General features: G+C 31.4%; 3 protein-coding genes across 7 annotated transcripts; 2 read left to right on the top strand and 1 right to left on the bottom strand.

Annotated features, from left to right (window-relative positions):
* Positions 1-364: 364 nt before the first annotated feature.
* Positions 365-4,941, top strand: LOC101210794 (protein arginine N-methyltransferase PRMT10). Its single transcript, XM_004149962.3, has 8 exons — positions 365-650; positions 791-983; positions 1,167-1,272; positions 1,977-2,166; positions 2,620-2,805; positions 2,912-2,995; positions 3,187-3,411; positions 4,524-4,941. Exons 1-7 carry the CDS (start codon positions 450-452, stop codon positions 3,364-3,366), a joined length of 1,140 nt encoding a protein of 379 aa, XP_004150010.1. The 5' UTR covers positions 365-449; the 3' UTR covers positions 3,367-3,411; positions 4,524-4,941.
* A 4,052-nt stretch (positions 4,942-8,993) lies between these two features.
* On the top strand, positions 8,994-14,514 carry LOC101213700 (hypothetical protein). 5 transcript variants are annotated; one of them, XM_004149974.3, is made up of 5 exons: positions 8,994-9,146; positions 10,238-10,676; positions 11,046-11,680; positions 12,484-12,542; positions 13,988-14,514. In XM_004149974.3, exons 2-5 carry the CDS (start codon positions 10,266-10,268, stop codon positions 13,993-13,995), a joined length of 1,113 nt encoding a protein of 370 aa, XP_004150022.1. In that variant the 5' UTR covers positions 8,994-9,146; positions 10,238-10,265; the 3' UTR covers positions 13,996-14,514. The 5 variants fall into 5 exon arrangements, with proteins under 5 accessions (XP_004150022.1, XP_011656205.1, XP_011656195.1 ...); XM_011657903.2 differs by lacking the exon at positions 13,988-14,514 and having other exon boundaries at positions 12,484-12,793; XM_011657893.2 differs by lacking the exons at positions 12,484-12,542; positions 13,988-14,514 and having other exon boundaries at positions 11,046-12,137.
* A 2,049-nt stretch (positions 14,515-16,563) lies between these two features.
* Positions 16,564-19,397, bottom strand: LOC101213466 (cytochrome P450 734A1). The gene is made up of 5 exons (XM_011657890.2): positions 18,968-19,397; positions 18,621-18,844; positions 18,257-18,507; positions 17,780-18,176; positions 16,564-17,375 (listed from the first exon to the last, which is right to left on the bottom strand). The coding sequence occupies exons 1-5, from the start codon at positions 19,302-19,304 to the stop codon at positions 16,941-16,943; spliced, it is 1,644 nt and encodes a 547-aa protein (XP_011656192.2). The 5' UTR covers positions 19,305-19,397; the 3' UTR covers positions 16,564-16,940.
* Positions 19,398-25,864: the final 6,467 nt, after the last annotated feature.

The following is a 25,864-nucleotide window of genomic DNA, read 5'->3' as shown; positions in this document are numbered from 1 at the left end:
GTTATATTAGAAAATTGGAAGTATTTGAAGATTTTTTAAAAATAGAAAAAGTTAACAAATTTTTACAATTCATTCATGGTATAAAGTATAAATATTTGGCAGTGTTTGTATTTAAAAAAGTATATCTAAAGTTATACATCAAATATTAAAGTTCTACCTACTATCCTATATGTTAATGTCACTTATTCCAATTACTTTGAAATTAAGTCGGAGAAAGGAAGTGGACAATTATTTTTACTTTGGCTTAGGACGTTAAGTGAAAAACTTAGATGACGTCAGTTATTACTTACGTGTCAAATTTCCATTAGGAAAGAAGAGAAAACATATAGTACAATCGAGTACAGAAGACTAGAAATCCTTAGTAGTCCGCTGCCCTAAATTCGAAACCTCTTCGTTTTGGTTTCTCGCCCTCGGCTTTTCCCTCGGTTTCTGCTTGCTAACGCCATACTATGGGAAGCTCCTCAAACGGCCTCGGGGACCGGAGCGCCGCCACCAATGGTGCCCTGCAGGTCGATAAGGGCGTCGATTTTGCTCAGTATTTCTGCACTTACGCCTTTCTCTATCACCAGAAGGAGATGCTCTGTGACCGAGTTCGCATGGACGCTTACTTTAATGCCATTTTTAAGAACAAGCATCACTTTGAAGGAAAGGTTCGTCTTTTTCTTTTCATATTTCTACTGCTTCAACAATGGGTCACTTACAAAGAATCGGTTCTTTAGTAGCATAACTGTTTCAGCTTTATTTTAGCCATTGATTTTACCTTTTTTTTTTCTTTTCTTTTTTGGAGTAGACTGTATTAGATGTGGGAACCGGGAGTGGGATTCTAGCTATTTGGTCAGCACAGGCGGGTGCAAGAAAGGTATATGCAGTGGAAGCAACTAGGATGTCCGAACATGCCCGTGCACTCATTAAGGCAAACAACCTTCAGCACATAATTGATGTAATTGAGGGATCTATGGAGGATGTTGTCCTTCCAGAGAAAGGTCTTTTCCTCCCTTTTTCTACAAAACGAAAATGTAGATACACTGAAAATCAAAGGATAAAACTTTATACTATCTAATGCGCGTTTGAAGCTATTATTATAAGTGTACTAATCTTTGAGCAAAGCGTATGGTAATTTGGTTTGTGTCTAACTTTGCTTATTCTTTGATTTTAATGATTTTCAGTTGATGTCATTATATCGGAGTGGATGGGATATTTTCTCTTGCGGGAATCTATGTTTGACTCCGTCATTTATGCACGTGACCACTGGTTGAAGCCATGCGGGGTGATGTAAGTGATGGAAGTATCCCTTCAACTTCCTTTTCTTTCGTCTTGCCATTTTTTTTGTTTGTTCCTGAAGGAAGAATTTACTTTTTGTTGTAAATTAATCATCTTGTTTTGCATTATTCTCAGCATAGTAGAATTTATAAACCATGGAATGGTTTGAAAAGTTGTTGCTTTATCTACCAATCAGTTAGAGATGGATAATGATTCTCCCCTGTTGTTTTTGGTGGGAGATATTTGTAGTGGTGTGTAGGCAAGTTTAGACCTATAGATGCTTTCTGAAACTATTTGACGATCTTGTTACTAGAAAAATTTGTACAGTTTTTCTGATGTCACCCAGTTCATACAATAAAAAAGGTATCTACTCGAAGATTATATGAAACGGGGTAAAAGGCTTTATTGTTTATAACTCATTGATGATGGATCCAGATAGTGGCACATTCCTGACTAAGATGAATTGATGGTAAAATTACGTAGGTGCATGCATATATTCATATTATTGATAGTTTTGAATGCCTTACGGAATTTTGAAAAATGATGCAGTTTTCCCCATTACAATTATTGGTCCTCACAGCTCCATGAATTGAAAACCTTTCAAGTGATTTGTACTATTGATGAGCATTTTTTGTGATTAAAAAAGAAATTTTGTGAGCTAAAGGAACTGTCTGCATGTTGTACAAACTATCTATAACAAAGATTGGGTTATCCAGGTATCCTAGTCATGCACGCATGTGGGTGGCACCAATTAGGTCTAAACTGGGAGATCAAAAAATGAATGATTACGAAGGAGCAATGGATGATTGGTACAATTTTGTTGCTGATACCAAAACGGATTATGGAGTTGACATGTCTGTTTTAACAAAACCATTCTCTGAAGAGCAAAGAAAATACTATCTTCAGGTTAGTCTCAGATTTGGGAGTTCTTTTAGTTCCTTACAGTTTTCTAATTAATAGCATTCATACTCTCTTCTAGACAAATATCTTGGTGGATTTTAAACTATGTTTCATAATCAAGCTTGTCTAGATTTAGAGGACGAGCAATCTTAAATAGGTTGGTCAAATGTATTATTTACAGATCCTCGTTGTTTTTTCAACTGTATGTCTGTCTTAGTTCATTTTCACATGCCAAGAGAATGTGCAACTTATCTTTTAGTGATTATTGACAAGTTCCTTGGGTGCAGAACTATTATTTTGAATTGTGGCTACTTTGTATGTTGGCAAGTTGTTCCTATGAACCTATTTGAACGTTAATGGTCTATCCCTCTACCATCTACCTGAATTACTTTGATAGATTTGGGATTTGCTTTTGTAACTCCTTAACAACGTTGGAAACTGTTCTATTAATATTTGTAGACATCACTGTGGAACAACCTTCATCCACAACAAATTATCGGGACAGCAGCTGTTATAAAGGACATTGATTGTTTGACTGCTACCGTTGAAGAGATTCTTGAAGTCAAATCAAGCTTTTTGTCAACAATCAACTCAGAGAACACACGGTTTTGTGGATATGGTGGATGGTTCGATGTCCATTTTCGAGTAAGTTGAGCTTCCATTTCTCTTTTGAACCATATAATCTTGGCTCGCTCCAGGTTTTTGCTTTTGGTTCATTAGTTGCATAATTTTTATAATTTGGGTTTACTAGGGAAGAAATGAGGATCCAGCTCAATTGGAGATTGAGTTGACAACTGCTCCCAGCGTTAGTAATGGCACACACTGGGGACAACAGGTCTGTATAAAAAATCAACGAATATGTAACATTGAATCCTTCCCTTGGTCCATCATCTTTTTATAATTTATGCTGCCTGTGGCAAATTCTCTGTAAACCAGTACTTTATTTATCTACCATTGATTGGTTGCTTCTTGGTTTGCACCAAGAAATGTTGTTATTCCAGTTTTTATGTTTTCTTCATTTTGCAGGTCTTCCTCTTGCATCCTCCCATTTGGGTCAGTGAAGGAGATGAATTGAAGGTTTCCTTCTTTATGAAGCGCTCTAATGAAAATCATCGGCTAATGGAGGTTGAGTTTGGCTGTGAAATCAACCAACCTTCTGGCAAGCTGCATCAACAGCCATTCACAAATAAGTTTTACATTGAGTGAAGATGAAATAGTCACAGAAGAATATACATACACGTAGTAGAAGAGGTATGTGCAGACATTTTTCTTGTGTGGTGTCTGAGGTAAAATTCAGGGATCAGCGTAAACCAATGTGATCTGTTCAATTTTCTGATTCCATTTCATCTAACAGTGTTTCCTGATAATTTATTGCATGCTTTTCTGTTAATTATTTGTGGTGTCGTGTCCAATTAACCATGCTTTGACTAGCATTTGACCATCTAATTTCTTTGTGCATTTTCTGGTTCCATTTTCATGATTTGGAAGGTTAGAATCTAAGAACAATAACAAATATGAGACAGGAATATGATCCAGCATTGACATGCACAATCTCATTTTCTAGAAAAATCTAGGATAAAGATATGTCAAAGACAATCGTTTTTATACCAGATGAAAATTCAAAGTCAGTTAATTTATGCAGGTTTGATGTATCTTGCTCTCAAATGTATTTAGCAATATCCTCAACAAGCGTTTGATGTATATCAAACAAATGTCAGACGCACTTTGACTTTGTACATTTAATGTTTTTCACATTTATTGCACTAACAAGCATTTGATACATGTCCAACAAGCGTCGAAAACAAATGCACTAGTCAAACTAAAGTGTCCTGACTCCTTAGGTTATAACCAAATTAAATTAAGATCCAAGTAGGAAATGAAGACTCCTTTGGGATAGTTTGTTTTAACAATGCTATTCTATTTGGTGGGTGGTTTTTTTGTTCATTTGTTTTCTTATCTATTTCACTATATTTCTTTTCCATTGTTAATTATAGCATCTAGTACATCAAGATACTAATTTTCCCCAAACTTCAAGATGAGACGATTCACTTTTTCTAGTTCAAACTTAAAACAATTGGTACTTAAAAAAATGGTGTTGACCATGTGCGGAAGCTTGGAGTTGTGAACATTGGGTTTCAATGGTATTTCCTTATTCATTTTTTTAATCATATGAATGGATGGTCTAAGAAAATTTCTCTTGCTCATATATTGATTTAATTTTCAATACCATGCTGAGCTATAATCATCATTACTACTTATTATACTATCTAGCATGTATGATCTCAAAACTCAGTGCATCAATAAAAATTATTGTGATTTATTCTCCTTATTATTGCTAATTGTGTTCTGATTCCCATTTATAGGTGTGCAAGCTGCCGACTGCTTTTTTCGTAGAGGGTGAGAAGTAAACAAAGAAAGCAGCACTTGAATTTTGACTCTGATCGGATTCTAACGACTCCGACAAGACTTCTACTTTTGGATAACTAGTACTGTACTTTGCTGTTGTAATAAGACTTGATCATTTGCATTCTTGGTGTGTAAAACATTTTTATACACAAGGCATTGATGTTCCTGTTAATGGGGGAACATAAAGATAGAAGGGTAACTGTTGCCCATGCAATTCTTTGATGAAAATTAGTGTAATTTTGAATTTAATTATTTTGTTTCTCAAGTAAGAATTTGTTCTTAGTTTCCATCTAGGTTGGTTTCACTACCGGGTTATCTCGTGGATTTTGCCTGTTCAATAACAGGGCGTTAACAGCTGGTTTTCTTTTCCTTCTCTATTATTGATTTCAGATTATATTGGTTCTTTGCAATCAAACTCCTTTAATTGGATTGATTGTATTGTACATACTATGCAGGAACTTCAATTGGTTTCTGAGGATGCTTCTTGAAGCTTTGTTCAAATCCTTGTTGAATTATTTTGATTCTATGAACAAGATACTCAATCTATAGGGAATATCCGTTTGAGTAAGCATTCTCCATGCACTGGATTAAACTAATCTGTTATTTCTTATTTTATATACATTTTCCTCACATGAAAAAGCCCATGGTTTTGCCTTTAGTTGCTCCTTAAGCTGCTTTTTAACGAAGGTACCCAACCCCAACTAGCATTATTCATGTTTGTCAACTCTTGGGATTTGAAATCTCTTCTTCCAAACCATTTTTTACTGCAAAAGCAAAGCTTGATTCTCCTTAATTTCAGGCTTTTATAGTATTCCATTTTTTTGTGTATAAGATCTGCCATTCCTTTCTCCTTTCTTTTACTCCATAACAGTACTTCTCATTCAGAATGTATAGGTCTTCAAGCACTTCTCGGAGCTTTAATGAATTCTCGGTTGACTTGCTGCCAGATTCTATAAGCTCCCCACCATTGAAGAATGAAGCTTCTGGTGTTTTGCCCTTGTTTAAGAGTAATAGTGACGCCAAGAAAGAAATGGGGTCGCAATTTAAGTCTCCAGGAGAAAATGCAGTTCATTTAATCCCTCTTACTTTGTTTCTTTGTGCTTTAATCCTCTGGGTTTGTTCAACCAGGTAAATTTTGATTATAGATCCATAATGTAACTCAATGCTGCTTTCTTCACCCAGCGAAAGCGAAGTAACTGTTGGATTGAAATAAAAATGTGCTTTTCAATTTTCTAGCTTTGAACCTGCGTTGGATTTTATGGTTTTCATGCAATCACAAGCTTGTTTGAAACGACCTTTTAAGAACTTTTCTAAAGACTAAGAAAGTTACGTTGAATCACTATTCAACGTTCCTATCATTTTCTAAACAAGATTTGTCCAACTTGATTCACCATTTTAAGCCTTTATTCACAGTGATATTCTATTATTTAACCATGATAATAAAGACATAATGTGACATAAGGACAGACGAGAAAAAGAAATTGATGGAGACGATTATAACAGAATTAGGAGAATATTTGTTAGAAAAGAGAAAAACAAAATGTTGATTAAATATAAATTATGAATTGGTAGAGGGGGAGGGAGAGGAAAATTACATAACTTGTATCTTAAGGTTATTTGAAGCTTTAAAGCTAAATCTCCAAACTTTGTCCTCTCCTCTCAACAACCCTCATTTTGCCTTTTTATATTAGACCTCCAATCCTTTCACCCTACTCAACCTCTCTACCTCACACAACCACTTGCTTCACTCAATTTCTTCCCTTTTCCTTTTCCTTTTCCTTTTCTTTCCTTTTGTCATTTTTATTTTGATACACACATTCATTCACATTGTTCTTAAAATCTAATCCACATCAGGCTTTAAAAATGGTTTTATACAAGATCCAATATTCTCAATAAATGAGTTATTTGGAGTGCTAAGTTGGTTATTATATCAAAAACTAATTACATAAGGAATTTGCAAATAGTAACTAACTGTGAGTTATAATACCGACGTAATTGCATTTATGACATTCATGTCAAAAACATTAGTACATATGAAACAAGAAAATAAATTTACCTACCATATGTAACAAAATCAATTTAGATCCAATTCTTAAAGTCTATTAGTGATAGACTATAATAAGAGCATAATTGATAGACTTCTATCAATGTCCAACATTAAACGCACACATTACATAGGTTTAGAAAACAGTTATTGGATTTTTTGTTGAAGCATCTATGACAAAATTCTTTATTGTAAAAAGAGAATAAGATAAAGCAATTATACAGTAAAAGTTCTACACTTACTGTCATACTGATACAGTATGTATATTATAGACATATTCTTTTGAGAGAAAGACAAAGACAAATCCTGAGAATATAGAAAAAGGGGAAAAAGAAGATATAGAATTAGTAACTATAACTATAATATTGTTTCTCTAAAAGCTTTCTCTTGTTTATGTTTGTAGTTTTTGAGATCAAAGATAATGAAAATTGAAGAGTCATTCTGAAGAGGCAATATGTTAAGCCTTGTGATTGAAGTCTAAGAATATTCCAATTTTTTTATCATCTCTTACTCTCTTACAAGCAACTATTTTGAGGTGTATTCTACACAACCAAATACAATGTTTTCTCTTCTTTTCTTATTATTTTAACCATCTAATTGGACTTGGGAGATTTCAATTACACTCTTAGAAAAATAGTTTCATACAGATGCTAACATTCCTAAACAAGAAATAGAATTATTTAGAGAAAAATATACTTCATTGATGTCATACAAGGTCGGTGATGGTTAATTGTGCCATATTGAAAAAAAAGTTTAATTTCATGATGACAAGTACGTATTGTCAAGAGAAGTTACATGACATCGGGAGAAGATAGGTTAAAATATTTGAATACGATCATCTTTTATATTGAGTCTTGACAAATTATAAGTAAAGTCAAGAGAGCCTCTAATCTTCAATGCTATGGATAATATGTTGGGAAACGTTGTTGCTTCTTTCGATATTTTAGCGTCAATAAAACTATTTTTTGATATTTTTTTTTCAATTTTCTTTGGTGAATGGAAAATGTCGAAAGCTTTTTATTACATTCTTCGTTTGCCATACAAAATTTATGCTAATTTATCTACTATTATGCTGGTCCTTGTTAATATAGTTGCTTTACTTTAATAAGTGAATCAATTAAATTTTTTTAATTAATCTTTATTTTCAATTTGAACGAAGGTATATAAACTTCTTTACTAATTGAACACCGTTCTAAGAAATTTTTTTATCAACTGAGTTATTATATAAAACATATGTTTATTTGTGATTGTCAACTTAAACATAATTCAATTTATTACGGCACAACTAAAGTAAATTTAGATCAGCGATAAAGTGAGTTAACTCGACGATAATTGACTTGACTTTTCATCTATAGATTCGATCCTTCTTTCCCACAAATATTATATTAAAATAGTGATTAGGACATATAATCTCAACCAAAAAAATTAGATCGTAAATGAAAGCAATAAAGTGCAACAAAATTAATATTTTGCATATTTATAGCAGTGTGTGATCAACATCATTAGATGATATTTTCATTTATAAAGAGAAAAAAATAAAAAAAGTTTATTTAAGTAGTGTCATAAATTAGAATTCAACCATGGTTAATTCCAATTGAAGTGTAACAATTTTTTTTTCTTAATATCTTAAAGGAGAATTTGAGAACAAACCTTTAAAATTTGAATTAGTCCAATCTATCATTTTATGCTAAGTTATGAGCATCTAAATGATAACAATTCCTTGATATGGTAAGTAGTTTTCTTATTTCTTTGGTTTCAATTGTGAAAACTAAAATCTAAAAAGAGAATAATTTTTTTTTTTTTTAAAAAAAACTCTTTTCAATAGAACTATATATAATATATACATATTAATCATTTTTAGAAGTGGGGTATTGAAATGGTGGCCAAATCAAATCCACCAAACTATTAAATATTTGCCTAAATGTTTGGTATATGATTTGCCTAATGGATTTTGATTATACAACAATTTTCAAAAGCTTCCATTTCTTCACCCCCCCACATGTTATATTGTATATAATTTGTATTTTTGTCTCAAATTTTTTAAAAACTTAATCCACCTTCATTAATAAAAATGATTAAAAACCGAAGGGAAAAATTTCAAATTAAAAAGAAAAGAAAAAACAAAAGTTTATAGTGATTGGTTTGATGAAGGAGTAAGAGGTAATTCCGAACTGAAGAAGCTATTCTTGGGTTGTTTGTTGGCAATTTGGCATAAAAACCATACTATTATTCTTTGTTTATTTATTAAGTTTTTATTTTAAATTTTATTTTTAAAATTAAAAAGAAGAAAAAAAGGATTCTAAAATATATAAATATAAATAAATAAAAAATTGCATTTCTTTTTGTGGGGGTTCTTAGTATGGCCTAAAGATTAAAAGCAAATCACGCTTAATTATCCAATATAAGAACCGACACAAACTCTTCTTAACACAAAATACAAAGCACATTTACATACACAAACAAAATAAAGAAAACGAATAAGAAATGGCCTTGTGACGATCCTGGGTTTACAAATTTCTCTCTCAAATTCAAACGGGTTAGTCATATTTCTTTCCTTTTTGCTTCTTTCAAACCGATCTTCATTTGGGTTCTATCTATATTTGCATTTTCAAGCACTTACTTCATTCTTGATGCTCTTTTCTTACTATTTCTCTCAATTTTCATTCGCTTTCTTAAGCGTTTTTGTCTTTTAATTTCCATTTGTTTGCTGGGTTTTCTCTCTCTCTCTCTCTCTCTCTTTCTTGTTTGGGGATTTCTCAATTTGTCTGCCTGGTGTTTGGTTGCTCTGAAAACAGTGGAAAACGTACGGAAAATTATGGGTTTGGATAATTTGGTGCGAACAAAAAAATTTATTATCCTTACCAATTACTTCCATGAACTTGTTTTGATGAAGATTTTGTGTTTATTAAGACATCGTTTGAATTGCATTTCAAGATTTTATTTGCTTTTTTCTTCTCTTTCCCTCTTACCAGGGAGCAACGTAACTGAAATTAGTTTGTGTTCTTTTATTACATTTTCTGATCAATCCCAGATGATATTTTTGGTTGTAAATGTTCTTTTTATTTGCTTTTATTTATTTTTGCAGAATGATTGTATGAGCAGTGGTGGTGATTCTACTGCTTTATTTTTTATTTTTTTATTTTTTAGAGACAACATAAGGGCATTTGTATAAGCAATCCACAAAAGAAAAGGAATGAAACAAATTGAATTGGAGGTGGTTGATGTTGTTTTCGATTAGATCAAGGCTTGAAAAGACTAAACTATTCATGATGTTGACGTTCGGTTGAGCAATTGTGGCATTCTCTTCTTTTTTTTTTTTCTTTTGTTGTGCATTACAATGGAGAATATTTTAGACGTAGCCTGATACGTATTGTGTTGATCTATTATTCCTGTTCTCTTTTTCATTAACTTTTTGCATAGTGAATGGATTTTTTTAAAGAAACTAAAAATCTTGGAGGAAGAGTTCAATTTTATCATTCTTAAAGTTTGTATTAATTTGTTTTATTTGAACCATTCATTTGAGGATGCAACTTTTCAGATATTATAAACTTTCATCTCTCGAATTTTGCAAGTATTATAGTGTCTATTTTTGCTTCAACTCATGTTTTCTGTAACCCCAAATAACAGATTTTGAAGCAGTAATTTGGGCTACACAATGATGAAATTCAAAAAAGGGAGTAAGTTGAAAATATTGAGCAAAAAGAAGGTGCCTTTAGGAACACAATGTTCTATGGAAGCATTAAGAAGCAATGGCCCCAACTATATAGCTGGACATGTTAAGTCTAAGGGTGTCGACAACCATGCTATGGTGAAGCAGGTGTCTGAAAATGTCATCATGCCCTGCCACACTCATTTAGACCTTTCAGGGGCTTGGGCTCCGGGTGATGTTGTAGAGGTGTTTGATAACAACTCATGGAAATTGGCCACAGTCTCTGAGGTTTTGGGGAAAATGCACATTCTTGTCAGATTACTTGGATCCTCTCAGGAGTTTAAAGTCAGGAAAACCGATATTCGGGCTAGACAATCATGGAAAGATGATGATACTGCATGGGTTATGGTTGGAAAGGTAAATGTCTATCTACTTTTGTTCCACTGTATTGGTTTTTTCTTCTAGAATGGGATGTGATGGGGAACTTGTGGTCATGCTGTCATTGTTGAATTTGAGTATGCACTAATGTCTTCAGCAACATTCAGTTTTATACCTCACTTGTAATTGGCTTTATGTAAACATTATTATACAGAAATAGGGCCATTTAGTAATTTATTCAGTTCCTCATTATTATTATAGCATAAAGTACATCTAGCAAAACGCTAACCACTTGAAAATGCTGAGGGAAAATGGGTAAAACAGTAAGGTGATTTCATGTCATATTCTCTTGCAGTTTTCATGTGTTTATAAAATTATAATTGAAGAAGCAACATCTTTTGCATGCAGGGAAGTAAAAATTTTAATGGAGGGGAGCTCCATGCCAATCTAATTTTGAACCACAGTCACGATTCAACCTCTCAAGTTCAGAAGACAAACTCAAGGACAACTCTGTGGAAAAAAGATGACTGTTCTGCTATTAGGAACCAAAATGTTCAAGATAACTACAATGTGAAAATTCTGAAGAGATCAACTGATTGCTCGTCTAGAGCAATTTATGGAGCTAACCATAAAGTTAGATTGATTGAGAAAGAGGGCAGATATGTTAAGGTGGTTGTTGCAAATCCAACTGAGTTACCTAAACTGCAGGTTGATCCTGTTTCTTATCCTAGAGATTCTCTGGGTGAAAGACAGAGGGCTGCATCGCTGAATCACCGACTGGGTGGGTATTTGGAATTGGATATCAAGGGTAAGGAACTAGCAGCTAGTCCTGTTCGAGAATTGAATGATGCAGATAGCATTATTTGCTCTGTTGGTAGTTGCAGCATCAGCAGTGACAACTCAAGTGAGATGCCCTGTGATGTGTCTGGTGGTGTGACTGATCAAATTGCTGGTCACTTCTGTGATGATCGATCACCTCATCAATCGGGATACGAAGGACATTGTCTCCCTACCAATGAAGAATTGGCAGCTGAAATCCATAGGTTAGAGTTACAAGCCTACCGTTGCACTATTGAGGCATTGCATGCATCAGGACCTTTGAGTTGGGATCAAGAAGTATTGATCACAAATCTTCGACTTTCGCTTAACATATCAAATGATGAACATTTAATGCAGCTAAAATATTTAATTTCTGCAGATACCAGTATTCCAATTAAATGATTGGGAGATATATTCTTTTGCTTCTGTTACATATATATTTTTCTTCAGCTCTATTCTCATAGTGATTCCTTCTCTTATGTTTCTACAGTAGGCATTTCTGATATAAACTCAATGTACAACATAGCCAACAATTGATTTTGTTCAAGCTCCTTAGTCTAGTTGAATTTTATGCTTCATGGATTCATTTCTGGAATCAGTTGATGAAGTTGTTGTTATAGATACGTTCATTGCTTCCATTTGGAAACTGAGATATGAAAATAATAAGAAAATTTTGCATCCTGTCGCTTACTTTTAAGAACTCTGTATAACTGTTGGGAGGCACTTGTGCCATTATAGAGTCATTCTTTCACTGATAGAATTACTGATCATGTTAATAGCTTTGGCCATCAGATTCATTAGAATCATGTTCTCTAAAATTAAGCATGAAAAAAGATTGAGGACCTGCTAAGTTCTGAGAAAACCTTTAATGGCATAGACTTGTTATCTAGTACATCTTGTTGAGAGAGCTTGTAATCTCAACACAATTTGACACTGCAAGCGATGTTATTTAGGGTGTTATTATTTGTGATGACTGATGAGCCACTGTTTTCATTACATGGTTCCTCACTACATTTCTCCATTTCAGGCTGGTTAAGATCGAGATCGGAGTCTTCTCGATGCCAAGCGATGGCGAATGCTCGAAAGGTTATACTTTAAACCTTTCAATCACTTTGTATATTCAACTTGGTATACAAAACCAACTGCATAACCACCACAGTCCACGACAGATATTTGGCTTCATATAGTGAAAACTTTTGGTAATGTAAATTCGCTTAACCATGTCAGGGATACATCTATCATATTCAACCATTTATTTTTCAAATTCTTTTACTGTTGGATATTGTTATTACCTGGGATTTGTTTTTACTCTGTTTTTATGGTTTTTGCCTGCTGAAGACAGCATCTAAACAAAACTACAAAAGGCCTTGGCTTTTTAAAGAGTGTCCGGCAGTGGCCATACTAGAGGTCCCATTTTTAACAGCCAGCTGAGATTCAAGTAGTATAGTACCAAATGAAACAGAGGAGTTTTTTCCACACAAAACCCAAGTAGCCCATTTGATGATTCCTCATCAAAATTCAATTTTCCCTCATTTGGATGCTTTTTCTCTCAACAGAAGAAAATAAAACCAACCCACAAACCCGCTTTTCTTTTGCCTAATATTTTATTCTTAAAATTTCAAGGAAGATGTCATGGTCTAATATCAGGACAAAGAAAACAATCTCACTGCTCGAGATAAATGTTAGTTTTTTTTTTTTTTTTTTTTTTTTTTTTTTTTTTTTTTTTTTTTTTTTTCTGTTGTGATATGTATAAAAGAGAACAAATTGGTGAGAGAGTGAGAGTGTGTGTGTGTGTGTGAGAGAGAGAGAGTATGAAAATTGGCATCTCAAAAAGTAGCCAAGTAGTCATTGTTTTCTGCATACATACCCTGCATTTTAATAAAACAAACAAAAGAAAAATTGAAAGAGAGAGAGAGAAAAGAAGAAGTGGGTTTTGTTGATGGGAAAGTGAATTGATTTTGATTTTGTCTTTGAGATCTTAAGAAAGAGGGGGGTTGATGGGCATGAACCCTACAAGGAAAAGGCCACCAGCATTTATGGGGCTCCACCAAATCCTCTGCTATTGTCTCATTAGCAACTCTTTCTGATTGGCATTCCCATGTGATCTTGCTCCCTTTCTCACACTGACACTTAAGAGATATAGATATAATAGAAAAATGTCTCCTTCCAATACCCTTCTTCTAATCATCTCATATTACCCATAATCTTCCCCACAAAAACAATCACAACTCTCTTTCTCTCTCTCTGTCCATTCATATTACCAATTAAGCAAATCCCTTAATTGGGTATTGACAAGGAATTCAAAGTTTGTATCTTTTTGTTAAATCTTTGAACATAATTTGATTCTTTGAAGCAAGCAAGTAAGAAAGAAGTGGTCAGGAAGTCCCATCACATATTGGCATCTCTGTCTCTCTCTTTTGATATGTGCTTGTATTTTAGTTACAGTTATAGATTCTTTGTTTGGAGAAAAGAGAAATGGTTGTTGTTATTGTTTTTGTTTTTGTTGTTGTCACCTTTATCTCATCACACAGTGTTTTGAAAAGCAAAATAGAAAGTACATGAGGCAGATTGCAGACCCCAACTAAAGTCTTCTCAACAATGCATATATATATATATACACAAGTAATCATATGGCAGTTAAAATAAAAGGTATGACCTGTGGTTGTAACTGCAACACTACTGAGATATGGTGGAATCATCTTTCTGTTCAGAAATGAGAGAGAAATTTAGAACTGTGATGTTTTAATCAAAGGGTAGAGATATTATTAGAGGCAGTTTCTTTTGCTTTGGCATAAGAGCCCAAGTCTGGGAAACATAAGCCATTACTTATATTGATTAGGGATTAATGGTTGATATTCCCAAGGGGATCCAATTGAATTGTTTAAACAAATCTCTTTTTTATTTTTCTCTATTTCTTTGTGTCTGATCTGAACCACACAATCATGGCATGGTGGAGAGATAGAGACATATCATATGTAAATAGTACACATGAATTTGTTTCCTGTCAATTTGGAGGGGCACCTTCCCCCTCTTTATTTAAATATCAATTAACTATGCAGTTTTATCGATTTCAATTTAGATCGTGAATTAATAATTGTATCCATTCATTTAAAATTTTTGAACTTTGAAGTGTATTAATTTAAACTCCAAATTAGTAGATGTATCAATTTGGATTTTGAACTTGTAAATATGTATCGAATTAAACCTCGAAATTACATAAATAAATAAATTTAAACATTCAACTTTATAGTGTATCCAAATAAAACAGGGTATAGTTCATGATGTAAACTTGTATTTTTTCTCTCCCTTCTTACCATTTCCCTTGATAGCTTCTAGCGTTCATGATAGGAAGTGTGGAGTAATGTTTAGGGTGTTTAGGTTAAAGAAGTCTATATAAATTTTGATGTTTAGGGTGTGGAGATGACACTCCTATCTTTGAAAACCCTTTTAAAAACCTATCCGTTAATTTAAAAACACGCTTGAATTCTTAAGAAAGTGTTTTTCTAGTTTTAAAAAGGATTTGAAATATTTTTATAAAGTAAGAAAACTATATCAAAGTAATAAGTTGTAGATTAAATTGCAAATCTGGTCCTAGTTTTGAGAAAGTTGGAATGGAGTAGTTTTTACACTTTTAAAAGTTGGAACTTATCATTATGGTCTAATAAAATTCTCTTAATATAAATAAATAAAAAAGGGTTATTATAGTTCAACCATCACGTTTCTGTTTAAAATATGAGATAGAGAGAGAAGAAGACATGCCTTTATTTAACTTTTTGCTAATGCAATTAATTACATAATTAAAATATATATTAGTTGTGTCTTGAGAAGTGTAAAATTGTTATTATTATTTGATTATGTCCAATAGATCAAACACAAGACACAAGACAATTCTCTCAAATATTACCACAAAAATAGATCACTTTTTTTTTAATTAATAAATTAGAGGATTAATTAATTAATGACGAAAGAGAGCATGATAATATATATTTTTGATTGCATTAGAAGGAGATTTAGGGATTAGAGATTAGAGACATGAAGCAATCATGGTTTACAACACATGCTTGGAGGCATGCTTTGTTATTTAATTAACCAAAATAACATAGAGTATTTAATTTGATTAAACAAATTATACACTCCCCCACCCCCTAAAGATTCAAAAAAATTATAATTTATCATAAAGTTAGATTACAATGTATCTAATAATAAAGTTAAGTTAGCATGGCGTAAACAAGATCTTACATGAACATTTTTTTTAGTTTCTATATATATATATATATATTAATTCCTTGAAAGTGGAGATTAATTATTTCAATTTAAGATGAAATAAACCTAAGACCTAAAGTGTAAATGAAAGGAAATTAGGTTTCATTTTCCTATACAGATTGCAACCTACTAAGGTGACAAACAAAGCGCAGTCATGGAGTAAATTCCTCCTTTTTATTTTATTTTTGGAATATCTCTGTCTTTTTTCTAAATAAATAAATCTTCCTTTTTTAATTATTCTTTTGGATTTTCCAATGCAAAATTCCCACATCTCTCTCCCTCTCTCTCTCTCTCTCTCTTCTTTTCTATAGGGTTTCTCAATCTTAACTGGACTCCATTTCAATCTGTTTCATTTGTTTTATACAATGATTTTATAACTCTATGCCTAATTTATCATTTTAATATAGTAATAGAGTAACCATATAATTCAATTCACTGTAATTCGTTAACTTAAAAAAATAGATTTTAAAACCAATAGATTAATTTATTATTCATACAATAACGTGATAATACCATAAATGTGAGACTTTGTGTGTACTTAATAGCAATCATTCTCCCATTAGCTCATAAATTTTCTTTTTTGCATCTAACAAAACATGAATGTTTCGTGTTTAACCTCGGATCAATCATATCATTTTCCTTAGTAATTGTTCATTTCTTTTAAATTTTTGTCAGCACATAAATTAAAGAGCATGTGGAAGTGTTACTATAACTAAATTAACTGTACCTTAGCAATTTAAGCTTATTGTTAATTTAAATGGTGTTGGAGCAAAAACAATATTACTATAATTAATCAGATTTAATAAAATATAATACATAATGATAGGTGAAATAGAACACAATATATTATTGGGCAAAAATTTATTTAGATCAGCACCAATGTTTTTGGGTATCCATTGCATACCATATAACATAAATCATAGAGATTAAAATATCACGCCAATTTAACTAATTACCCAATAACATATAAGTTGTTGATAAACAACAAATTAACATTACATATACCAAAATTGTGTAACATGATCTCTCTAAAAGTAAAGTATAGAAACAGATTAAAACTTAAACACCGATTGAATACAGAAATCTCCCCCTTAGAGAGAATGATATATATTTGAAGACACTACCCTATAGTGTTAGCCATTTGGTAATGATCTAACTATACTAATCGAGATTAATAATAATTATGGGGTTAAATTAGCCATATATATATATATAGGTATCTTAATTTATGGGTATCTTCTGAAAAATAATGGGGGCCCCATACTGTGGATAAAGAAGCATCAGGACCGTGGGTGCATGTTGATAAGTGGGAGCCAAACGAAATGTGAAGCGTTGGAGTATAATTGCGAGGGTTAATTTTGCTTCCAAAAGGGCTAGATTTTGACCAATGCATGTACGGACACCGAGTCCAAATGGAATGAACCCGGCGGGGTGATTTGCGGCTTTGCTCACTCCTTCAGAGAACCGCCCTGGGTTGAACTCGCTTGCGTCGTTCCCCCATATGGTTTGATCGTGATGAACGGCTATGATTGGGATCAAAAACTCGGTCCCGCGTGGGATCATTCGTCCCGCTAGCTCCACGTCAGTCTTTGCACGTCGGATAGTTGCCACCGTGGGTGGGTATAATCGTAAGGATTCATTTAGTATCATGCTTAGCTGCCACACCCAATCATTTACCCCACCCAATCAGAAAAATAAAGAAAAGAAATCCATCAAAATAAACCAAGCAACCTAAACCAAAAGTTGGGAGTTTATTAGTTTTTATTAGTAAAATGACAAAACTAATAATTTTTTTAACTTCTTTTTTTACCCTATATACTCAATAATAATGTATTGCTTAAACAAATCAGTTATTATTATTATGGTAGAGCTATTATTTTAATGGATACATATAATTATTGTTATCTAAGTCAAAGTATGAGGGATAAAATGGTATTTTAATCTTATATATATATATATATATATATATATATATATATATATATATATATTTTATATATAAAAAAGGAAGAAGATGAAATGGAAAAAGGAAAAGAGAGGGATAAAGAGAAAGGGCTTACGATTTTAAAGTTAGAGACGTCATGTTTAGAAGGGAGGGCACGTGGACCGCAGACGTTAAAGACCTCGTCACGTGCCTGGATTTGCCACTGTGGATGCATTGCCAGCAAGACAGTAGTCCACGTCAGCAAATTGGAAGTAGTTTGTTTGCCAGCAAAGAAGAAGCTTTTGCACTCTTCAACGATGTCGTGGACAGTAATGGAGGAATTATTATTGTTGTTGTTGTTTAACAAAGAAGCTTGAATCATCAACCCTAACAAATCTTTTGGTCTTTTTTCATTCATCCCCCAATTCTTTTTCTCTAAATTCCTTTTTCGTCCCTCGATTAATTTCATCAATGATTTCTTTATTTCCCTGTCTAATTTCCATGAATTTATATTCGTTCTTGTCGGTAGAAATCTGTGAAAATTAAATTAATTAAATCCCAAAAAGGAATTTCTTTCAAATAAAATAAATAAAATAAATAAATTATTAATTACCTATAGCCAGGAATGAAGACCTTTTGAAAAGCTTGTGAAGCTAATATCATTTGTTGAGTTTGAAGCTTAAATATAGCTTTACCATCTTCGTAGCTACTTCCAAATGCTGTTTTAGTAATAACATCTTCCGTTAGGGTTTGGAACCAATCGTAAACATCGATCTCCACTTCACCCGAGTCCATACTCTCCGCCATCGACCACCATTTCTCCACCATTTCCACCACACTCTCTTCCACCAACGGAATCAACAACTATACCCACACACACACACACAATTCCAAAACTCACACATATATATAACTCCATCAACTGCTTAAAACATATATACATTATTAAACCAATAATAATATAACTAAAACCTTACTTTCAGATTATCCACATGGAAAGTGGGAGATATGATTTTGCGATGGAGAGCCCATTTTTGGCCAGTGAGAGTGAGGAGACCATCGCCTTCAAGCTGTTTAACAAGAGGATGAGCTTCGTTTTTCTCGTAGAAGTGGGAATTTGTGGCGAAGATTTCTCGGATCATGTCTGGGTCAGAGACAGCGACTCGAACAATAGGTCCAAACCAAATTAGAAAAGTGGAACCTAGAAACTCAATCCAAACAGACATTTTCGTTGAATCAGAGAAAATCCTCCGGTGGGGAGTGGAATAATATGATACAATTAATAAAAAATAAAAAAAAAATAATAATAATAATAAAAGCGTACCGTAAATTTTCTTCCAATGATGATAAAAAGAGAGAACTCGAGGGAGAATATTATGAGAGAAATTGGGCATTGGATGGGAAGAAGCAGCGAGCATCAAAGAAACGAGTTCTTTGAAATTACCAATGAAGAAACGATAAGGAGGGCCTTTAATTCCTTGTCTATCAAAGTGTTTTTCTATTTTTTTTGGTTTCCACCATAAAACCAAACCAACTTTCGCAGTTATAATGAAGATCAACAACACCACAATCGTCACCACCGTGGCGGACCATGCCGGAGATTCAATCTTCACCTCCTTCATTATTATTATTTTTTCTCTCTTGAGAAATGGGTAATACATCTATAATTTTACTTAAAATGTTGGGTTCTATTGTGGCTTTTAAATAAACAAAAAACCCACAAACACACCAACAAGCCCAACGCCCAACGCCGTAGGGGCCGCAATTGCAAATCTGAGGGTCAACGATTTTTTTTTTGTTTTTGTTTTCTAAAATAAAAATTTTCTCTTTTTTTTTTTTATTTTAAATATACATATATATATATATATATATATTGTTTGAAGGGGAATTCTACTCTTTGTCCTTTTTCTTCCATTATTATAAGAGGGAAAAAAAAGTTGGCCTCTCTTATTATTCTATTATATTATATAATATAAATGAGCCCACCTCCAAAAGTATAATGAAAAAAGTTTTGATCTTTTTTGGAATTTCTTTTTTATTACTAACCATATATATACTCTTTTTTATAGAATATATATGGATGTATAGTATAGTTGATACATAAATCATTCACTATCCTAATTGTTAAACTAAAAAAAATATGTGATATACTTAACCATAATAGGTAGGATGAAGTAGTATTATATCTATATTACATATATATATATATAGTAATATTGAAGAATTTTCTTTCTTCTATTTGTAAGTAATATTCTATTCACGGTTTACGTGTCAATATATGTTAATAAAACATAATAATTTCATGATGTATATCAAGTTATGGTTTGATGAGATATGTGTTGAATCGATTTCATGACACATGGTTGATGAGTCATATGCTTAAAGATGTTAACTTTGTTACGTGTTCATAAAAAATGAAAGGATTGTGGATTTAAAATGAAATGAGTTTATGAGTATTCTAGCTATGTTGCGTTATGAGATCATAATTTTTTTTTCCTTTATCTATATCTTGAATCACCTTTATATGGATTATGGATTATTATATTTCAAAGTTATTGAAACGGTTGACGTGGGAAGAAATTAAATAGGATGATGGTTATGGTTTATTGTATGATGGTAAAATTAATATATAAGATGCCAAATTGAAAAATAATTTTTTTTATTACATATGTGTATAATATTTCAAATATGTAAGATAAATATATTATATTTCTAAAGTTAAATTTCAAACCCCACACATTTATTAGACATATTAAATTATCAATATAAAATACACATGTCTATGAAATAATTTAAATGGGTGATTTTATATAGAACAAAAATAAGAGTAATCAACTATTTAAATTTGATATTCAATTATGTTAAGTTGTTAAAGTCCACTTTTAAGATTTTGTAACTTTCAATGCAGTCATATATTTTGAATATAGAAGTCAAAACAATCATGTAATAAAACAAAATTTAGTAATATTAACAATGATTACAATTATTTAGTACTATATTCTTAAATGTTATATTAAATTTATTTTCATTTAAGCTTAAATTTTGAAGTCAATTAGATGACTTATTTTTAGTAAAACTTTAATTTGTGTCGATGTATTTTTTCATTGAAAAATTATATAGAGTGAAAAATAAGATTTTCAAAATTAGCAGTTTGATTTTTGTATTCTATATATATATATATATATATTCAGTTTTTACCATGTAGAAATACATTGTTTTGTAGATGTCAAAATCAAACAGCTTGCATACCATTACATAAACAATGTAAATTAAAATTCATGAATATAGATAAAAGTGATTTAAAAAAACTATTTAATTATGGGTATGAGATAACATTCACTACTTAAAACTAAAATTTTTAGTAGGGCTAAATGATGGGATATTGGATGGAACATTTTTCCTCCAATTATTTGGTATTTTTAATTATATAATTCTTTGATGATTTTTAAAATTATATTTTCCCAATTTTTTAATTAAAACACGCATTTAATAATATAAACTTTCTCATAAGGATATATATATATTATGGTCGCAAACAATGTTGAGTCATGACAATAATGCTATTAAAATTAGTAAATTGAGATGTAAAGAGATCCTCGTCACATTAGTATCTATGTCTTCAAAATTCTACTACTAAAATCAACAAATTGAAAGCTAAAGAAAATGTTTTAATTTTTAAAAATAAAGTTAACAAGAGGAAATGAAAATAAAAAAATATGAAAAAGAATCTAATTTCAATTTTCAATGTTTCCATTATCAAATTAAGTTTTTAAGTTGTTTGTCTTATCATATATAATATAAACAAGAATATGTTATACTTTTTTATATATAGTTTCTTAGCATATGGAAAGATAAATATAAGCATAGGTTGTGTCTATCTATATAGAATCAATTGAGTAAATTAATATGATTCATATATTTGTAAATTGTAGGCAAGATGACAATAAGATAATGGCAAAAGAAAAAAAAATATCATGTTTCACCTATGTAACGTAAGGATAAGAATGAACGATTATCTTTACTATATATATCTAAGTTGCTATTAATTCATATAGTACACAAGTTTAAATATATACTCATATAAACAACACTCTCCAAATATGAAATGAGAAAGACAAATCAAACTCTAAAAACAATTAATTTTACCCTAAAGAGAAAGAGCATATTGATTTGGAATGATGACTAATTAAAGTTAGAGGGTTGTTTGTTTGAAAGATAATTTTAAGAAGTAATTATGGAAAGTCATTTTCAAATAACACACGTAATTAGGAAACAAGTCCAAGTGTTTTTTTTTATTAACCTCTAATGTTCTTTTCTTTTATAATACTAAAAATAGATTTTATACTTTAAAACTAACATTCCAAATTTGGCATACAATTGTTCAATATGTCTAAAATTTTGTACACACTAAAGATCAAATCAAATTCAAATTGTAACCTTCAAACAAAATTTTTATGTTTATTCAATTTTAATTTTTCACGCTAAAATCAAATCAAATTGTAACCTTAAAAAAAACTTCTATATTTGCTCAATTTAAATTTTTCACACGCCAAATTTAATAAGATCCTTTTTAAGTTTATTCAATTTTAGTAATTAACTTTAATATTTATTTTCAATATGTGAAAACTAGGCCATTTTATGCACACTTCTAAATCTTAATTAAGACAATCATACCAAAGTTAAAAAAAAAAACAAAATTTTAAATCAGTGTCTATTGTTGCTTTTAAAATTAAATCTTTCTATATATTAGCATTTTCTTCCTAAATTTTGAAAACAAAGTTACGTATCATTCAAAACCCAATATTATTATTTAGCCAATATTGAATAAAAATGAACTAAATTTATGATTTATTAAAAATATAAGAAGTAAAAGTTGATATCTGAAAGTACATGCATACAAACAAAATTTTAAAGTGATCTTAACAACCAAAAGTGAAAAAAGAAATTAGAAAATTTATAATATTTCCTTTTTTTAAAAAAAAGATGAAGATTTATTGAAGCTTTTTTGTATTTGGGGGGGTGAGTTTCTGGCAAATGACAAATCACCACACATCAGCCAACAAAACTGCCACACAAAAGAAGCCAAATTGAACCCAACTTATCTTCAGAATTATATCATTTTCTTTTATATTTGGCTGCCCCCAAACTCCTCTACCAGTCAACTTCTGAAAAAGCCCTCCCTCTCCCTCTCCCTTTTTCTCTTCTCTTTATACCCTTCTTTCTCTACTTTTCTTACACAATTATACTTGTCTCTACTTCCAACTACAATCTATAAATATAATCTTTACTACACACACCATTAGTTTATCTTAAATGAATATAAATAGACAAAAGTGTAAACAGTACAAAGTTGACCCAAAGATTTATATAGTAGATTACGTACTATCAATGTGTGTTTAGTTACATCTATGCACAAAGAAAGAAAAAGTAGTTTATTATTTGAGAGAATAACTCATATTATAGATTATAGACAAATCTAGGGCTATATTAGAGAGTTTCTATAGCATATTTCTTTAGATTCGAGGTATTCTTTCAATTTAAATTATTCAAAATAGACAACATCATATATGATGAATATGTAAGATACCAAGCAAAGAAACAAAAACGACGATTGAATAACGTTGATGTCTCTTGATTTATATGCACACAACATATTTAAAGTTGTGATTCAAAAACATAAGACCAATTAGGGTTTAAAATATCTTCAATATCCTTCTCATGTTTGTACATTGAAGGAAATCATAGAATTTGTGTATGTATGTGTGTGCCCTCTCCCTCTCTCATAAACCTCTTTGTTGTTTCAAAAACATGATCAATGGGGGAAGAAATTAGAAAGAGAGAGAGAGGGAGAAACAGAAAGGAAGTTTGTTGTTTTGGAATGTTGCTATTAAATTTGTGCACATGGGAACAATGGTGTCTATGCAAGAGTTTGTTTGTGAGGTTTAAGTGGGGAAATATGCTCTAGTTGACCCAACAATGGGTGCCCACAAGGAGCCATCCACCCCAAAACTTTGTCCCAATACATTTCAGACAACTTGGGTCATCTCTTGTCTCCTTTTGTTTTAAACCTAACTTTTCTCTATAACCCACCAAAGTTTTTCTATTACCACCTTCAATCTCATCCTTTTTCTTTTCTTTTTCATTTTTTAGAATATTTGATTAGTAAGGAGGGAAGGTCGCGTAGTCACTAGTACCATTCTGTTAAGAAATTGGCAAAGGATCATGATAAGAAGAAAGACATAAACAATAGAAATTTATGTGGTTCACTAGTAGTGTGATAGCAGAAAATGAAAGCAACTTATTGTTAGAGTGAAAGGTATTAGATTATAGTTTCGGAGGTATAAGTAGAGTTAGAGCGTGTATATATAGCATATTATTTTCTAAATCTTAGAGCCAAAATCATAAATCACATAAATACAAAGATCAATTTAGAGTTTGAGAGCTTAAGCAAGATTCCGTTCTAGTTATATTCAAAGTGTTAGATAACAAACTCAAAATATTTCAACATGGGTAAGGAGAATTAATTGAAACCATCCTCTCTTTTCTACTTTGCAAAATTGAAACCGTTTTCTACAAGTATCACATAGGTGTTATTTCTCTTTACAAAGTCCTTTGTTCAGCTATGAATTTATCATCTCAAGATAAATTATTAGATGATATATAAATTTCATCCACTAATTAACTTAATTTGGTGATTTAAGATAATATTATAAACATATTGGTTCAAGAAACTTCGTGTGTAAAACTTTTGTATTGTTGTCTCCTTTCACTTGTTCAACATTCTCTTCATATTTCAAACCCGCATGTGAGGGGAGTGTTAGATGATATGTAATTAAATTTACCTTCACTCATCAATTTAATCTTTTAAGACAGTTGATGGTTTAAGAAAAAGCATCATTTTCAATACTTCAACTGTCATATGTTAATCTCTATGGATTTTGAGAGGAATAATTGCAGATTCAAGAAAAAACAAGCAATAATATACATAGATACGAGACGTTGTGCAATATCTTGTCGATCATTTTCTTTACTAACTACAACTCTTCTAGTATTGTGTTCTTAACATGTCTATTCCTTTTAATTTTATCCTACATTTCTCACATGTTATCCATACGAACAAAGTTTCTACTTTCTTTAGAGAGAACGTGTGTTAGATCTAGTTGTCGATTAAACTCTAGCAATTGTCTTGTTTAGGAGTGTGTTACTTTTTCCTTTTTGTTGTAAGCGGTTGTGTAATAATTTTGTCGTCCACTAACTCTTTGACACATGTTATTGTAATTTTTTTGATTCACAAATATCATTTCTTGAGATAGGTTAGAACGCGTATTGGAATGATATTTATCCTAATTGAGTGTCCCTCCATGGCCATGGAAAGTTTGGTTAATGTTTTTGGTAATTGATTTTTATTTTTATTTTTAGAGATGGAGAGAGTTGAGAAAAGATATGAGATAAGGTCCTTGCAAAACACAAAGTTGAGTGTCTAAGTTTAGTTAGACAAGAGAGTTTGATAGAAGAGAGAAACTTTAAAAAGGGGAAAAAATAGAGAGAGTTTTGCCTCTTTCATAAATATTTTAAAAATAGATAGATATTTATTTTTCACTTCAAATAAGAAAAAAGAAGAAGGAAAAAGAAGAAGAAGAAGAAGAAGAAGAAGAAGAAGAAGAAGGAAAAGGACAAAGAGGAGAACATAAGAATGGATGGAGTTATCGAAAATGACCAAAAGAATCCAACCAACAAAAGCCTGCAGCTGATAATGTACGAACCCACCCTCTAATCTCAACTCCTCAAAATATGCAATTTCTTTTTTTTTTTCTTTTTCTTTTTGGGTGCAGCCATTTATTATAATATATAAACGATTTAAATGGTGATCAATAAAAAGCTGCCAACTTTTATTTATTTATATTATATTTTGAGAAAAAGAAATCGTATTGAGAAGAAGGGTAAATAAATAATAATGGAATAATTTTGTCAGTTTATAAAAAAAGGGATAGTAGTTGTATTTATTGGCATTTGGTTTAAGGCATTGCCATCCATATGAAAATTTCATTCAATTCCACCTTTTTCTAAAAGTCAATTTGATATGTGTATTTTTTGGCCATATTTTCCTGCTTTATATCTACACTAAAATACTTAAATAAATCTCTCAAATTCAAATGCTTTGCTGGTTAGAATTATAATAATAATAATGATGTAAATAAATTGGGTCTTTGGAAGTTTTTGG

Source organism: Cucumis sativus, chromosome 1 (assembly GCF_000004075.3).
Source record: "Cucumis sativus cultivar 9930 chromosome 1, Cucumber_9930_V3, whole genome shotgun sequence".
NCBI lineage: Eukaryota > Viridiplantae > Streptophyta > Magnoliopsida > Cucurbitales > Cucurbitaceae > Cucumis > Cucumis sativus.
Note: the sequence above shows the minus strand (reverse complement) of the source record. Positions and strands in the feature narration are given on the sequence as shown.